Source organism: Podarcis muralis, chromosome 15 (assembly GCF_964188315.1).
Source record: "Podarcis muralis chromosome 15, rPodMur119.hap1.1, whole genome shotgun sequence".
Lineage (NCBI taxonomy): Eukaryota > Metazoa > Chordata > Lepidosauria > Squamata > Lacertidae > Podarcis > Podarcis muralis.
The window spans coordinates 29,752,840-29,770,633 of NC_135669.1; the positions used below are offsets into that span (position 1 = coordinate 29,752,840).

Consider the following 17,794-nt stretch of genomic DNA (forward strand, 5'->3'; position numbering starts at 1 on the left):
CTGCTCGTTCAGGGCCGGGTCGCCGCCGTGAGGGAAGGGCGCCGGGGCGCTGCTGCTGCTGCTGCCGCCGCCGCTCCCGGCAGGCATGGGCCCAGCTGAGGCGGTGGCGGCTGTTGTGGTGGTGGCGGCGATAGCGGGCGGAGGAGGGGGCGGCGGGGACGAGGTGGCCGGCGGCGGCGGGGGGAGGCGGCGGCGGGTGGAGCAGGAGGGCGGCCGAGGCCGGTGAGGGAGTAGGGTTGCCCGGGGCTTGAGGAGCCGTCGCCAGGAGTTGCTGCTGCTGTTGTTGCTGCTGCTGCCCGGACATGCCGGCCTCCTCCTCGTCCGCTGTCTCGCGCTCCTCCCTTTTGCGCGCGCTGCCCCGCCGCCGCCCCATTGGCCGGGTCCTGTCAGCTGATCCTGTGTTATTTCCTGTGTGTGTGTGTGAGGGGAGAATGGAGAGAGAAACCTCGGCACCACCACCGCGGAGCCGCCCCCGGCTCGACGCGGATCCTCGCCGCCGCCGCCCCGCCTCTTGCCGCCCGACTCGCCCGCCTCCCTCCCACGGCACACCAGGCAACGTCTCGCGGCACACTAGTGTGCCGCGGAACACCGGTTGGGAAACACTGTTCTAGAGGGTGCTGAAGGCAGGACAAAAGAGCCACCTAAGAGGAGCAGAAGGGGTAAATGAGAAGGACGTTTACAAGTGTTCATGTCAGGCTATGACCAGGGAGACCAGGGTTCGAATCCCCATGCAGCCATGCAGCTCACTGGGTGATTTTGGGGCCAGTTTCTGTCTCTCAGTCTAACTTCCCTCTCAAGGTTAGGGAAAGACATAGGAAGAACCAGCAGTTGTATTCTGTGCCAACTTTTAAACGCCCTATTAGTTGGGGCTGCTGGGTGTTGTAGTCCAAACCAAATGCTGAAAACATTTTTATTCTGTCAGGCTTATGCAAGCAATTAAGAGCACGTCTCCTGCAATGGTTTATTGATACTTGTTTTAAACCTTTTTTTCCTTCTCTGTTGTTTTTATTCAGCACCCGCAGGCATAGCCATACTCCCATCAGCCCCTGCACCACACTATTAGGCCCTATTAGTTGGGGCTGCTGGGTGTTGTAGTCCAAACCAAACGGAGCGCACTATGTTGACAAAGTCTGATTTAAGGAGAACTTGCACACTGTACTATTTACGTTGTTGGGAAATAGTGCAAGATCAACGTATCTTTTTAAGGTGCAATCAAAGCAGTGATCGTTGGGAGCGAGGTATGGCGAGTGGCATCCCTAAAGAATGCACAGGGAACAAAATGATTCTTGCATTGCAGGGGGTTAGACCAGGTGACCCTCCGGGGTCTGTTCCAACTCTACAATTCCATGAAAGGCAAAGACAAGGGCAAAAAGTTGCATTGGATCCCTTGGAAGTTGTGATTGAAGTTGCAGTGACCCTGAATTACTATATTTATATGGAGCTTTCACAAACTGCCCAAGTCCCTTACCTTCACTGGATGATTCTCCCTCATCAGTCATGCCCTTATATGCCTTCTGCTCTGTGTTTTCTGTCCAAAGATGGAATGCTCAACAATTGCAACTTGCCCTTACAAACACACACAGGTTATGAATGTTGAGACTCCCAATACATATCTCCAAGACCATGCAAAACCCCACCAGCAGCCCCATGGAAGCCAGAAGCCACACTTGGTGTCAGCCCCATGGGAAGTCACAAGGCATCTGGGAAGGGGCAGCCATAGCCCACTCCCCTCCAAAGAAGCCCCAGGTTCTCCAAGTGACAGGGAGATGTTTCCTTTCCCTCTTGTAAATCTAGGACTCAGGGCTATCCAGTGAAGCCGGATATTGGGAGATTTGGAACAAGCAAAAGAAAGTCCTTCTTCATGCACCACGATGTTAAACTGTGGAACTCCCTACCACAGGAGACAGTGATGACCATCAACTTGGATGGATTTAAAAGAGAACTGGACAAATTCATGGAGTCATGGTTATTAATGACTACTAGCCATGATGGTTGTATTCTACCTCCAAACACCAGATACTAAATAATACCAGTTCTTCTGCTCAGGCATCTGATTGACTACTGTGAGAACAGGATGCTGGACTAGATGGGCCCCCATTGGCCCAATCCTGCAGGGTTCTTTGTATGTTCACAGATTCTTAACAGAAGCTAAGGGCAGAAACTGACCCCTGGCCACTGGCACAGACCACATTATATGGGGACACCCTGCTTGTGTGTACTGGGGGGCCGGGACTCAAACTGGAAATAGAAAGGTCTACATTCAAATGGCCCCACAGCACAGCAAAGGTCTCTTGTGGTGGAGGAGGTGAGGGACAGAGGAAGAAATCAAGCCACTTTTTCTTGCAAAGATTTAAGCTGAAGAGTGAAATTGCTATCTATTTATTGGATAAAGGTATTGAGGGGATGCTCATCAAATTTGCAGATGACACCAAACTGGGAGGGGTAACCAATGCTGCTGAGGACAGAATCAGGATTCAATACGACTGTAACAGATTTGAGAACTGGGCCAAAACTAACAAAATGGATTTCAATAGGGACAAATGTAATGTTCTGCACTTAGGCAGGAAGAACCAGCTGCACAAATAGAAGATGAAGGCTATTTGGATTGCCAGTAGTACATAAAAGGATTTAGGGGTCTTAGTGGGCCAAAAGCTTAACATGAGTCAACAGTTTGATGCAGCAGCAGCAACAAAAAGCTAATGCTATTCTAGGCTGCATCAACAGAAATATAGTGTCCAGGTCAAAGGAAGCAATAGTACCACTCTATTCTGCCTTGGTCAGAGCACACCTGGAGTACTGTGTCCAGTACTTGGCACCACAATTTAAGAACGATTTTGACAAGCTGGAACGTGTGCAGAGGAGGGCAACCAAGACGATCAAGGGTCTGGAAACCAGGTCTTCTGAGGAACGGTTGAAGGAGCTGGGTATATTTAGCCTGGTACAGAGGAGACTGAAAGGAGATATGATAGCCATCTTCAAAAATCTAAAGGGCTGTCACATGGAGGATGGAGCAAACTTGTTTTCTCCTGCTCCGGAGGCTAGGACCCAAATCAATGGCTTCAAGTTACAAGAAAGGAGATTCCAGCTAAGCACCAGGAATAACTTTCTGACAGTAAGGGCTGTTTGACAGTAGAGCAGACTCACATGACAGGTTTTTAAGCAGAGGTAGGGTGGTCATCTGTCATATATCATCTAGTTGAGATTTCTGCATTGCAGGGGTTTGGACTAGGTGATCCCCAGGGTCCCTTCCAACTCTACAATTCTATGATTCTGTTATCTATCTATCTAGCCATCCCCAGTTAGTCAATATGTGCAGAACCAATTCACACATTCCAGCCTGGAGATGCTGCCCATCTTAATGCTGACTGGTGGATTGCTCAAGCAATCAAGTCCCAGGGATGGCAAACACGTGGATTTCTTCACTACAAAAGAATGAACTAGGCTTCCTCCCTCTCCATGAATTGGGCCTCGAGATCCCCTCCAGCTCACTTTGTAATGGGCTGGGTGCTTGCTTCTGAGAGAGAGAAGGAAGCTGAGAGCGAAGGTGAGCCGGCAGGAAAAGTGACCTCAAGTGACAAGCTCAGGGTGGCCTTGGCTCACGGAACAGCAACACCCAGGAGGCTCTGTGACATCACTGAGACGGTCTGCTCAGAGGAACCCATCCCTGGGAAGAGCATCCTGGGGCTGCATGGGGAAATGGGTATGGCACCCCAGAAAAGGGCAGACCCCTCCTTTCCTATTTGCATGGTCCCATGAAACAGGATCCTGGATTTGGAGCTGACTGGAGGCTCCAGAGTTCATGCTAGATCTGGGATAGCAAAGAGGATCAGGATAGCAGACCAGCAAAAATGTCCAAATGGAAGGGAGATGGTTTTATTGAAATACTCTGGGTTTCAGTACCTTAGTGCAGTTTAATCTATTCTTTTGTCATTAGAAAACAGAGAAACCACTTCTGCATATGGTTCTGCTACAATATAAAATATTATTGCATTGCCACCATTCCTTTAAAGCAGCTTCACTACCAACCCGGTGCCTCTCTGGATGCTTTGGACTCCAACTCCCATCAGCCCCTGCTGTGATGGTGATGCTCCCATCAATGTCCAACCAACCTGGCTGGAGCTGATGGGAGTTAAGAATCCAGTGACCCCTGGAGGGCGCCAGGTTGGGGGAGGCCTGCTTTCACTTGTCCCCTGCCCCAGACATACAGAACAATAATGTTAACAAAATATTATATACACAGGCTGGCAACTGGAAAAGATTAAAATATATTCCCCCTCACCCTTAACACTAAAACTGGTCTTGCTTATGATCAGACCAAAGGCAATCCAAATAACAGGAAGTTGCTTCAGGGCTGGGATTTCTGCAGGGCTCTGAAGAAGGGCCACCACAGAGGCTGCCACAAAGTGTGGAGACTGGAGCCTAAAAGAGTGGCTCTCTCTGCCCCTTGCAGAAATCGCCCTCAAAGAGGAGAAGGACCCTGATTTTGGCCAGCTCCTCAGACAGAGTCTGTTTCTTTCGCAGTTGTCAATTTTGGCTTGCAAAGTTTTTGCGGCTGGGCTTGACGGTGGCGGGTTTTGAGCGGGTTGGACTAGATGACCCTCTGGGTCCCTTCCAACTCTACTATTCTGTGAGCAGGGCTTCCTCTGATGCTGCTGCTGCGGCCGAGTTCGATTCTGATCTTCAAGGCATGGATGAAACAACTCTGCTTTGGTGGGGGGGGGGGGCGCTGTGTGCCCTGTCCTGAGAATTCCTGCCCATCCAGCGAGTTAAATGGAGGGGTGGAGAAGTCCTGCTGGTGATTGCTGGATGAGATGTTCTTGGATGCATTTCGTGGATGCCCGAAGGAGGGATTCAGGCCTAGAGTGCAAGGAAGCCACAGGACATGCCCTCCAAACAACCAGAGCCCCCCTGCTGCCACTGCCTGGGCTCAGGATTCACTCAACACAAAGAAAGCCCAGTGGTGAGGCGAGGTGGGGAGGGGCTTCTTATAGAATCCTCCTTCCACAAGGGAGTGGGAGGAGCCAGGGCTGGCGTTAGGGGTCACCCGAGACTTCTCTCTTCACAGCTGGAGGTTGGAGGCGGAAGTGTGGATCAGGTCCTGGGGGAGGCTCTCTCGGGCCTCCTGCATCCGGTGCCGGGCCCTCTGGAAAGCCTCTGCAAAATTGAGAAGATGGAGAGCGGAGAAGGAGCGTGTTCAGTCTGGGCAGCTGGCTTCTCTGCCTGCAACTCTAGACTAGGCAGGCTCTACACTTTGTGACCCATCATTCCATGTAAAGGAAATTCAATTTTTGCAATCAGAAAATAAATGAACCCGAGTAAAAAAAGGTATAGCCATATATTCTATTATTTTTGGGTATTTTAAGTTAATCATTTGAAGATACAATAGGAAGTGCAATTGCTGCCCTCTCTCTTTCTCTTTCCTCAGAAGAAATCCCAACTGAGTTCAATGGAACTTACTCCCAGGGAAGCGTGTAGAGGACTGCAGCCTCAGGGCTTCAAAAGCACATTACCCGCCTGAGAAGGAAAGAGCCACAGCTGAGTGGCAGGGGCTTGGACAAGATGCCCCTTGGCTGCCTTCCAACGCCATAATTCTATAAATAGGGCTATTTAGCATGGAAACTGGACTGGGGTCCCCCCCAACTGGTGCAAAGGAACACCCTGGAGCAAAGGAACACCCCAACACTTGCCCCCCCTGCCCCGCCGGCTCTCCCTCCTCACCAAGGACATTGTAGAGAGAGCCTTGCTGGCCGAAGGTGCCCAGCCGGTCCAGGACGCTCTGCATGCGCTTCCTCATGGAGCTGGAGTCCAGGAAGGCTCTGGTGGAAGAGGAGGGTCAGAACAAGTATGCCCACCCCACCCAACACCTTGTGCATCTTGAAGGTTACTAAGAAGGGAGGTACCATAACTGCCTTGGAGCAGGATGTGAGGCGGTGAATGCCAATGGAGATGAGTGCCAAGAGGAAGAGTTGTGGGTGGCATGTGGCTGGTCATGCACGCCTAAATTATTTTATTTTATTATTATCAGCAGCAGCATCCTACATTTCCTACAAGGAGCTTTATCCTCAAAACAACCTTACAAGGTAGGTTAGGCTGAGGAACAATGACTGGCTCCCACAGTCACCCATGGCCAAGTGGGGATTCGAACCCTGGTCTCCTTGGTCCTAGTCTGACACTCTAACTGCTACACCACACTGGCTCTAAATGCCAACCTCCAACCCTCCTGAAGCTGTGCAGTCAGAAGTGCTGAATGTAAGAGCAAACTGCCTGCCTGGGCAGCTTTTGCACACAGGCTCTATCTTGTTCTTTGCCTGACAGGCAGCCCAAAGGTTGGATGGAGAGGGCTCCACCGTGGTGGGCAGAATGGCCTCACCTTGGTCTGATTCAGCAGGGCCAGGCAGAGAGGCCCAGAGGGCGCTGTAGGAGTTGGAGAGTTGGAATATGGTCTGGGAGAGACCAGGGTTCCAATCCCCACTCAGCCAGGAAGCTCACTGGGTGACCTTCGGCCAATTGCTGCCTCCCTCAGCCTAACCTACCCCCACAGGGTTATTGTGGGGGATTAAATGAGGAAGGGGAGGAGAACCATGTATGCCACCTTGAGCTCCTCAGAGAAAAAGACTGGGGTAGAAGTGCAATAACTAAACAAGCATCAGGGAGAACTTTCTGACTTTGAGAGCTATTCAACAGTGGAACGGACAACCTCAGAAGGTTGTGGACCTTCACATGAGGTTTTTGAACAGGAATTCTTGAGCTGTGATTTCTGCATTGCAGAGGGTGGAGCTGGATAACCCTCAGGGGTCCCTCACAGCTCTACAATTCTCTAATTCTATGAAATACCTAAAGAATCTGGGGCAGCACCTGCACCCATGGCTTACTTGGACTGTTGCAGGCAGTTCAGCCGGAAGGTGACGCTTCCTGTCGTCTCAGTGCGGAAGCCGAACCGGCTCAGGCGCTCACCCTGCAGGGAGAATGAGCCCCAGTTCAGGGCAAGTCTTTGTAGCCCCTCCGTCCCAACCTGCCACACAGGAGCCCTCCTCCTCATGCCTTCCTCAAGGATCCAGCCAACCCTGAAGTGGGATGCCCCCAGTCAATGACACAGGAGCATAAAAAGAGCCTAGCAGTCAGCAGCTGGGTCAGGCTGCTACTGTGCTCTGGTCCTGCATATGAGCTCCCCGTTGGGGCATCTAGGTGGCCACTATGGGAAGAGGATGCTGGACTGGATGGGCCCACATTGGCCTGATCCAGCAGGCTCTTCTTATATTCTCATGAACACTGTTGTCATGGCTAGTAAAGGTAAAGGGACCCCTGACCATTAGGTCCAGTCGTGGCCGACTCTGGGGTTGCGGCGCTTATCTCGCTTTATTGGCCAAGGGAGCCGGCGTACAGCTTCCGGGTCATGTGGCCAGCATGACTAAGCCGCTTCTGGCGAACCAGAGCAGCACACAGAAACGCCATTTACCTTCCCGCTGGAGCAGTACCTATTTATCTACTTGCACTTTGAGGTGCTTTCGAACTGCTAGGTTGGCAGGAGCAGGGACCAAGCAACGGGAGCTCACCCCATTGCGGGGATTCGAACCGCCAACCTTCTGATTGGCAGGTCCTAGGCTCTGTGGTTTAACCCACAGCGCCACCCGCGTCCCTATCATGGCTAGTAGGAAATGCTATATTGTGTTGGTGGGGAGACATACTGACTTCTTTCCAAGTGCGGGTACTCACCGTAAAGGTGCCAGGCACTCTGGCATAGGTCATGTCCTCCAGCTCTGGTGACCCCCCAATGAAAAACCTCTGCAGTTCCGAGAAGGTTCCCAGCTCCATGGGACGCCACGTGGATGCTGTAATGGTGTGAGCCCCTGCGCCAGCAGATTTGGGAGTGGTCAAGAGGTTATTTGGTCCCTCAAAAGGGCACGGGCCAGTCAGCAAACACACACATGCAGACATGTGCAGTACCAACCACTGAGAGCGTTGCCACAAGGAACTAGGGCATGGAGCCCAGCCACATGCCACTACTGCGATGCAGCAGTTAAAGAGTGCTGGGCTATCATATGGAAGAGACCAGGGTTTAAACTCCAGCTCAGCGATATATAACCCACTGGGGGATCTTGGGCCAGGCACTGCTTCTCTCACTTTACAGGGTGGTTGTGAGGAAAACAATGTATGCCACCTGAGGCTCCTTGGAGGAAAGGTGGGATAGAAATGGGAGCAACTGAGTCTTGCACAAAGACAATGGGCAACTGAAGCCGTCTGGTACCAAAGTTAAGCAAAGTTGCAGCTTTGCCCAGGACTGCCTGCTCTGACTGGCAGCAGCTCTCTTGGGTTTCTTCAAGCCAGCCTTTGAGCAATCTGATGCCCTCCAGATCATTTGTTCCCAAAGGGGATAGTACCACCCACTGGGGAGGTGGGATTACTGGGGGGGGGGCAGCGCTAAGAGGCAAGGGAGTGACAGGGGAATGTGAGAGGTATAAATTACTGTCAGATTTTGAAAAGCTGGTATCACTGGATCAAGCTCATCAGTTTTGTTGAACTAAATAAACTAAAGAGTTTCAATAGGATGCTGAATAAATGTGCAATTAATTGCTTCTGTTTTGAATCTTATTGTGTTATTATCTTCTTTAGCGGGCCATGTAAATTGCTTTTCTATTTTTTTTTATAGGGTAGGGGGCCCTGGGGATGAGCTTATGGGACCATGGAGGCAGTGGCCTGAAAAAGTTTGGGAACCATTGCTCCAGATGTTTTAGATCCCCAACTCCCATCTGCCCCAGCTTGGCTTCGGTTGGGAGCATGGCAAACAGCTGGCATCAAAACCAGCTCTTTGGGAGGCCCCTCACTTCACCCCCCGTGCCTTCTTACCTGGCACATCTGGCAGGACCACAAACCCGTATCCTTCAACGCGATACCTTTGCCAGTAGTCCAAGGAGAGGACCTCAAAGTAGAGGACAGGCCACTGGGGGAGGGGGCCTGTGGGAGAAGGGGGGCAAGGAGTATGATGACACCGACCACCCACTCCTCCTCCACCTTTCATAGAATTGTTTTGTTGGAAATGACATCCAAGGATCATCTAGTCCAACCCCTTGCAAAGCAGGAATTGTCGCTATCCCACCTCCCCACAGGAACTCATGACAGCTTACACAAATTAGAATAAATGCAAAAGGCTGAAAAATGACAATAGGTTAAAAGTAACGAAACATTAATAAAACTAAAACAATATAAAACACTAAATATATTGAAATGCAGATGATTCTGCGATTTCTGTTCCAAGTGATGTTCCTGACTACTGAGCTGGTGCTCAGATGCTGAAGGGCAGATGTCCTCCAGGAGTCAATGGTAACACCCACCCTCAAATGCGCAAAGTGGTGAGGCATTCTGGTGTCAACAGCAACCCCCACCCTCACTACTTTCCACATGTGTCAAAATCTGAGAAGCCCTTCTGACATCCTTCGGCACAAGACCAGCTGAAACTGTGCTCCCATTCCTTCCAAGAGGGCTTTCACCATGAGAAGGACTTGAGGGGCACCACCTCTCCTCCATCTCTTGCCTCTGGACGCTGCTTGGCAGCACCACAGAGCTGGCATGCAAGGGAACAACTCACCTTCCAACTCGTCCTCCTGGGAGAAGAAGACCTCTAGGGTGAAAGGGAAGGAGAAAAAGGCCACCTGCTCCTGGAAAGAGAGAAGGGAAACTCACCTCTTGTGCAAGGTGGCAAGGAAACAAGAATCTGTGATGAGGTGTGTGTGGAATGGGTGTTGGTTCTTAGACAGACACACCTGAAAGAGGGTCAAGGGACTTGTCTACATTCTGCAGTGAAATGAAAGAGTGTCAGAAGAGCCTTTTGGAAAAGGACCACTACAGCCAGCGGCGAGACTGTTATATGCACAAAGATGGAAAGATACAGCCCTACCCAGTATAGAAGGATGGCTGATAAAATTATTGGATCTGGCTGAGATGGCAAAGTTAACATGTTTAATTAGAGAAAAATCATGACTAACATTTGTTAAGGATTGGAAATTTCTTATGGACTTTTTGCGTGAAAGAGAAAATGAATTTGTAATAGCAGGTTTGAAGACTGAAAAAACAACCTGGTTTATAGAAGCTAGAATGGTTGGGTTTTAAGGGATGAATATAATACGTAGCTGCAGGACAGAAAGCCAGAAGTCCTTTTCCTCTTTTCTATTTTTCTGTTGTTTTTCTTTTTCTATTTATTAAGGTTTCTCCTTTTCTTGTTTCTTCTTCTTTCTGACTTTGTTCTTTTTTTAGCCCAAAGTAGCTGTCTTCTCTTGTGGCCAACCAGATGCTCCAGTGGGAAATCCACAAGCAGGATTTGAGCACAGGAGTCCTCTCTCCCCCCTCCTGTGGCTTCAAGCCACTGATATTCAGAAGCATTGCTACCTTTGACTCTGGATGCAGAGCACAGCAGTCATGGTTAGTAGCCATTGAAAGTCCTCTCCTCCATGAATCTGCCTAATCCTTTTAAAGCCAGCTAGGTTGGTAGCCATCACTGCCACCTGTGGCAGCAGGATGCCTCTGAATGTAAGGTGCTGGGAATCACAAGTGGGGAATCAAACAGGATCACATTTCTCCCTTACAGGAGAATTGCTGTTGCACTCCCTTTGGGGAATATGGCTGGTCACTGTGAGGACAGGAGCCTGGACTGGATGGGCCCCCATGGGCCTGATCTGCCCCTCTGCTTCTCACACTCTTATTCACATAAGAATATGAAACCTGACTGAAACCCGGGGGCCCAAAGCAATGGTGCTTTTCTCTCCAGCATCAACTTAGCACCATCTCCATTACAAGTCCTACTCAGAGTAGACTCATGGGAAATGATGGGCATGGCCAACTTGGGTCCACTGATTGCAATGGGTCTACAACCCTTAGTTTCAAGATGGATTCTCAGGAAGCCAAATTCCCCAGAAAGTCCTGCGTCCCCTGATGTCTTGCAGGGCCGCTTACTCCAGAGAGTTGAAGAAAGGATGTCTCTGGGGTAGGACCAGATGGGAAAGCCTGGCCAGGACTGTGTTGAGACTCAGGCCCCCCAGCTGTGCCCCATTCACTTACCCTGCCGAGGGTCTTGGCAGCACAGGTCTGTGTCACGCCAGAGAGCTGCTGGGATGGGGGGCATGACCAGCCTAGAAGGAAGGAAGAGGGTCAGCGCTGCAAAAAACAGCTCACTCCAGAATAGCTGCACAATGAGCTCTTGGGCACAGCAGATTAGAAACGCACAAACACATATTCTCTCTTTAGGTCAGGGTGGGGAGTCTGAGACCCAGGGAGCCCTGGATTTCAATAGCACTGCTTTGCTCACTCCTGGAGCATTTTGCCTGGCTGGAATCTGTGTACCCTGACGATGCCCCTTGCATACCCGGATGGCAAATGTGGGTGTGGTTTGCATAGTCTACGGTACAAGGAGAAGAACCCCCCCCCAAATGTGCCATGCATCTGTGTGGAATGTGGCACCAGATTTGAGGAAGGCCAGACAAAACAGCAGAAGTTGGGGCCAGTAGGGAGAGGCAGACAGGCTTTGGGCAGCCTGCAACAGTGCCCCCCGTACTCTCAAAGGCTGGAGGACCAGAGCCTCGCTCAGCTTTCAGCTGTCTCTGGTGGGGCAGCTGTGGCCCATGCCATGGATGATGCCACCCCACTTCCTCCCACCCCACAACCACTTCCTGTTTACTCACAGCTGGGCAGCTCCAGGAAGAAGTGAATGTAGAGGTTGTTGTACTCATAGCCCTGAGCTGAAACTGAAGGAAAGTGGGTGACAGATTGTGGCTTCCTCCCAACTCTTAGGGATCCTAACTCTTAATTGCCAAGCTCCCTCCCACCCTCAAGAGCCATGCTGTGGGGTGCTGAGCAGCTGAACTATGCCGCTGTGTGTGTCTCTCCCTAGCACAGAGGAGGAGGCTGTTTCTGGTTGGCAGTCAATGGTGTCTCAGCCAGAGGGCTGCAGCACAGGCATGCAAATGCCCTTTAGACCAGCGGTTCTTAAAGTGGTCAGTACTACCCGAGGTACTATTTCTGGGTTAGTGGAGTCTGTAACCTGAATCGTCTTAAACCTGAAGCATCTGTAACCCGAGGTACCACTGTATAAATATCACTGTATTCCTCTTTTCTGAACTATGTGGTGGTGAAGGTTAATGTTTTCTTGTTCAATATTTTCTACAAAGTTACATACATGCAAATGTGAACGTCTAGTCTGATTCTTGGCCTGTTGCTTGCACTGTGCTTTGGAAGCATATGAAAGATTTCTGCTAGTTTAAATGGAATTTCCCACCCCCACTCTGTGCTATCCCAAAGTCTGTTCTGGAGGTTTGGTGGAATCTCTAGATTTAAAGGGCACACGCAGGGGGTGGAATCATGGAACTGCAGAGTTGGAAGTGACCAGCTCTAGTCAAATGCCCTGCAATGCAGAAATCATACCCATAGGGGGAACGTTGTCTATATTGGGGGGTGGGTGCAAGGGAAGGATGAGCATATTCAGGGGTAGCCCACCATCGCCCTTGGCCCATGAGGAGGGACCCTCCCCACTCCACCCCTGGGGAACACCTCTGAACATGGAGAAGCGAAAGCCTTACCAATTTCACCATTAACGAAGAGTCGGAGAGCACCAGGGAGAGTCTGCAAGGGAGGGAGGGGAAAGAGAGAGAGCTCACTGGAAGTGGTGCTTAATTCCCAAAGCTTGCTTGCAGCAAGGCATTTCAGAGCCCCTTTGGAAACAGGACCAGACGACTGACCCACCAGGGCAAGTAAAAGTCACTCACCATCTCAAAGTCAGAGCCCACAAGTCCACTGAGGTACTCCTTATGCCGGCTGTACAACTAAAGAAAGAAGCATGAAGTGAGAAAGGAGGGTGAGGAAACCTGGACAGTTATGGGGCACCCAACCCCATCCTAATCCTTCATTCTGGGACTCTTACAAGGGGAGTCAGGAACTTAAATAGCATGGAAACACTTCCTTGGGGTAATAGTGGGTGGATTCTGTTGAGGCCACAGGGTCAATCACCATCTTTTATTTATATGGGGTTGTTGCCACCAAGTAGGAGGAGGCAGCAGGTTGGGGAAAGCTGACCTATGCCAATGCTCCCCACCGCCAGAGCCAAAGGTGGTGCTTACATCCTTGAAGACGCGCTGCTCTCGTTCTTGCTCCTCCGGCTTGACAGGGGCTGAGGCATTCTCCAGGGTGAACTTCCATATTTCCCGCTTCTCCCCTTCCAGCTCGATCCTTTACGGGTCCCCCAAAACAAAGCAAGCAAAGCTCAAAGAAGACCCAGAGTAACTGCCCCTCCCCCTCCCCCCTTCACTCCCTGCCGCTGCAAAGACCAAGAAGGTAGAGAGGTCGGGGTTCGGCTATGAGTCTTAAAATCATACAGGAATCATAGCAAAAGAAACCCTGACAGGTAGCCATCCAACCTCTTTTTAAAAACCTCCAATGAATCATAGAATCATATAATTCCATCTTCCAAGGAGGTGATTTTGTTTTTTTTAAAAAAAATATTACTACTAGTAGCAATTAACACAGACCAAAGGAAAAAAGCGTAAACAAACACTCGTAATGCTCAAAACAGCATAAGTTTGAACATCATCATCAAACATACTGTTCCAAGACATTATAAAAATATTCATTTCACCAAAAGAATCTTAGGTTGGTTTATATGTATTCTTTTGTAATAAACTAGCTTAGTCATAGTTACTATAGACCAAATTTTCCGAATCCATTGGGATATAGTAGGAGATATGCTTCCCCCCCACCCCCAATTTTTATCTATTGTGATATCTGCAACAGTTATAAGGTTAAACGCTATTTTTTGATCATTTTTCAGAATAACATCAGATTTTGTATTTCTTTATATTTTATAATATGATGGTTGGGGGACTATAACAAACATCCAATTGACTGATTGGCAGGCCTGTGCTGCTCACCTGTAAGGCCCTTTTGTGCCTGTGAAGTCTGGCTTGACGGTGATGACTCCGTTGCTGTCCACCTGGATTGTACAGAGGACGTGCTCATGCTCCCGGCAACCAAGTCTGCGGGGAAGAGGTCAGGGTGAAAAGCAGAGCCTGGCAGCACAGGGCGCAATGGTGCAACAAGGATGGTGTGACATGAAGTAGCCCCTTTTTGGAACTGTGGAACCCGAGCCCTGGACAGTAGGTTAGCACTTCTATTATTGGTGGGGGAAGGGAGTGTAATGGTTTTTGTGTTGTTGGTTTATTCTTGTTTTTAGTATGTATTTTGTGCTTTTATTTTGTATTTTTATGTTCTGAATTGCCCTGAGATCTATGGCCCACACCAAGGTGAGCTGCTGGTTTAGTGCTGAGCTCCAAACCAGACCCAATGGCGAGGCCAAGAGGGCTCCGACCCACAAAAGCCAACTTACTTGCCATGAGGTCCCAAATCCCCCATAATATACATGGTCTGCACAGGGGTGTTGATGACGTGGTTGTTCTTGATGAATTCTTCCGAGGGTTCCCAGGTGACAAGTCGGGTTTTCAGGATGCTCCCTTCCCTGCCGAGAGGCACACAGGAGACGGTTACCCACAAGGAAGCAGACCTCCTTCTGCTTTAGTCTGAACGCACCATGATGGATCCAGGATCAGGGCCCACCAAACCCAGAGGCATGGCTGACCCGACTCACCTCGGCCTCCGCTCCTGCCTCCTCCTCCTCACATTTGCCATCCGCTCTGCCAGGTACGAAGGGACTTCCGTGACAGATGTGGTGACCCTCTGGCTGTGCTGGAACACAGGAAGGCAGCCAGTCACTTTTAAGAACATCAAGAAATCTCTGTAGTTGGATCTGGGCAAAGGGGGCTCATCCAGTCTGGCATCCTGTTCTCACAGAGGCCAAGCAGATACCTCCCTCTCTCATAACGCTAGTATTTGGGGACATCCCATGAAGCTGAATGTGGGTTATAAACTAGATTCCCTGGCCCACTGCTTCCCATTTGCGGGAGGTGGACAGTTCTTTCCCTCCCACCACCCAGGACACCCGAAAGGAATCTATACTCCATACCAAAGGCTATTCCATCCCATCTCCACCCTCCTGGAAGGCCAGCAGGTACCTCCTCCAGGTTGGTGAAGCGGTCATGGTCTGTGTAGGTGAAGATCCGACGGTTCTTCCGACCCCCAGACTCTTCTAGCTTCAGCACGTCCTGGTGGTACTGCTGGTCAAGAGGGCTTTGGCAGGCGGACTTGTTCTGATAGAGATCGACCTCAAACTAGGGAAAGCACAGAAAAAAACTCAAGCGGTAGTGCATCACTGAGAGCAGACTCTCCCCCAACCCCCAAATTATCCCTTTTTAAAATATCTCAACTTTTTAGGGCACAAATAAAATGAAAATGCACACTGTCAATAAAAATTCAGAAACAAAACACAAAAATGAAATAGTAAAATGAAAAACTAAGAACCAAGAAACACCTGGACAAGGTATAAATTTTTATCAGGTGTCTCTGTTGTGAGGATAAATGAAATGAGAATTCCAAGGGACTCTGAGATGTCCTAAAGTATCATACAGCTGTAGAGTTGGAAGAAACCCAAAGCGTCATCTAGTCTAATCTCTGCAATGCAGATTTACAACTCTTTGCAACCTGGAAGACTCTCCCATCCATTCACCTGACTGAAGAGTTTCTCTTGCCAGCCGATCACGGCCTCCTCTTTCTCCTCATCAGGACAATGGTTACCTGGAACAAAGAAGGACAGGGGGCAGTTGGGTACAGACTCTGCCACACTAAAAGATTGATTTCTTACAAATGTGGAACGGGTATTGTGTGGCACTCGTAAGAATGCCAGTTCCATAGATTGAAGCAGTTGAGTGGGCATATATGACATAAGGCAATCTTGTTGGTAAACAGGTTCAGGGTTTTATATATGAACAGTAACACCTTGAACTTGGACCAGTAGCAGAATGGCAACCAATGCAGATCTCTAGGCACAGCTGCTCTAGGCCAACAAGACCTCACTCCTATCAGCAATCAAGCTGCAGCATTATACACTAACTGCAGCTTCTGAAACAAGCACAAGGGAAACCCCACATAGAGCACACATAGTTGCTGACACAACCGCTCAATATGCTTGACCTAACTCCCAGAATCCTTTGCTTTGGTCTCTTGTCATCTAGAGCATCTGAACTGACACAGCAATTCTGACTGCCTTGCGGAGGACAGTCAGACAAGGTGCGAGTGCTGCATACAAATAAGCCAACTTGAACCGCAGTACAAAAGGTAGGCAGAAAAGCAACACGATGGCATGAGATGTTGCGGTGAAGGTCCATCAGCTGAGCAGCCTGAAGAAACAGTAGCCCACTCACTTGCTGTGTTCTGGGTGCCGAGGTTGGTCAAGCTGATGAGCTGCTGTCCTGACTGGCTGAAAGGAAGGTGCAACTGCTGCAGCAGGAGGCTGGTGGAGGTCACGCGCTGGATCTGAACTCTGTAGAGGCAGAAAGCAATATCTGGAGCATGAGAAGAGTACAGAAAAGGGTTTGGGAAGGCTGAAAATCATGGTGCAGAGTGTAAGCCCTAAGCATGGAGTCAACTGCAGAGCCACTGCTGCCAGTCAGGGTAGTCCCTACTGAACTACATGGACTATTGGTCTGGCTTGGTATAGGGCAAAAATAGGCCCCTTTTTCAGACTCTTGAGGGCTGGACTTAATCTTTATGGGAAGGGCTTTGTGTGTCACACGTTCAATCCCCAACAGCATATCCAGATACAGCTAGGAAATCCTCTCAGCCTGAAAACCTCAGAGAGCTGCTGCCAGTCAGGGTTGACACTACTGGGCTAGATGGGCCATTGGTCTGACTCGGTATAAGACAGCTTCTCTTGTTCCCATGTTTCCTATTGTTCCTTATTATTGTTCCTTATTATTCCTATAAATAAGTCACTTTCTTCATAAAAATTACTCAAAGCAACTTAGAATCATGGGAGAATTATGTAGTCCAACCCCTGGCAAAATGCAGGAATCAACAAACACACAAATGCTTTGAGGCTTCCTCTTTTTTTAATGAAGCGGTATATAAACAAACAGTTAAAAGTGGGAGCAATGGCAATAAATTAATAGAAACTTAAAACAACCGCACCAATCAAAGCAGATCCTGCCCCAAATAAAAGAGGCCACAAATATTTTTTTTAAAAAATCCTTCAAACTAAGGGAAGCTTTTCTCCTGAGTTTGCTAGTTTTCAAGCTTGCAGAAGACTCTTTGGGGCAGGAAGATCTGCAAGTGGAGTGATGGGAGTGTTGTTCTCCCCCCCCCCTCCTAAAATGGGTATCGAGGATTATGGATTTGCTTGGAGTAGCTGATTGACAGGTGATACTGATTGATCACTGTGGGTGATACCGATTCATAGATCGGTTGGGGGGTTAGTTTAGCAGGGGAGAGAGGAAGGGGAGGGGCGAGGTTTTTTTGGGGGGGCGGTAAAATAGGGCAGAGACGGGGCGAGAATGTACCGACCTGACGCGCAAGTTGCTGATGGGGTCCCGGGAACGATATACTGCCCCGCCTGGGTCCTCGTTCCACACGGTCTCCGCCATGGTCTGAGGGGGTTTTGGAAAGGCTTCGGCATCTCCGTTAGGCCGCGTTTCCATGGGGACGGCAAGATGGCGCCGGCCACAGAGAAAGTAAAGAGTTCCTCTGCCTTTGCCAGATAGGACACTTCCGAGATCACATTAGAGAAACCAAAGGAGGAGTTTCTGTTTTTAAGATTCTTTTTGTGTGGAGCATTTAATTTTCTCTGAGTCCCCCAACTGTTTTTTTTTTTTTTTTTTAATTAACTCTGCCGGCACAGATGCCATTGCTAACCTTTGCAGGCTAGCAGGGA

The 17,794-nt window shown here is 49.6% G+C and overlaps 1 protein-coding gene across 1 annotated transcript; it reads right to left on the reverse strand.

The window, feature by feature from the left end:
- Positions 1-3,851: 3,851 nt before the first annotated feature.
- On the reverse strand, positions 3,852-17,578 carry MKS1 (MKS transition zone complex subunit 1). Its single transcript, XM_028708409.2, has 18 exons — positions 17,428-17,578; positions 16,290-16,408; positions 15,596-15,663; positions 15,045-15,200; positions 14,621-14,718; positions 14,363-14,491; positions 13,908-14,012; positions 13,101-13,209; positions 12,750-12,806; positions 12,564-12,606; positions 11,670-11,732; positions 11,050-11,120; positions 9,584-9,653; positions 8,845-8,952; positions 7,714-7,847; positions 6,873-6,955; positions 5,719-5,816; positions 3,852-5,154 (listed from the first exon to the last, which is right to left on the reverse strand). The coding sequence occupies exons 1-18, from the start codon at positions 17,559-17,561 to the stop codon at positions 5,060-5,062; spliced, it is 1,740 nt and encodes a 579-aa protein (XP_028564242.2). The 5' UTR covers positions 17,562-17,578; the 3' UTR covers positions 3,852-5,059.
- Positions 17,579-17,794: the final 216 nt, after the last annotated feature.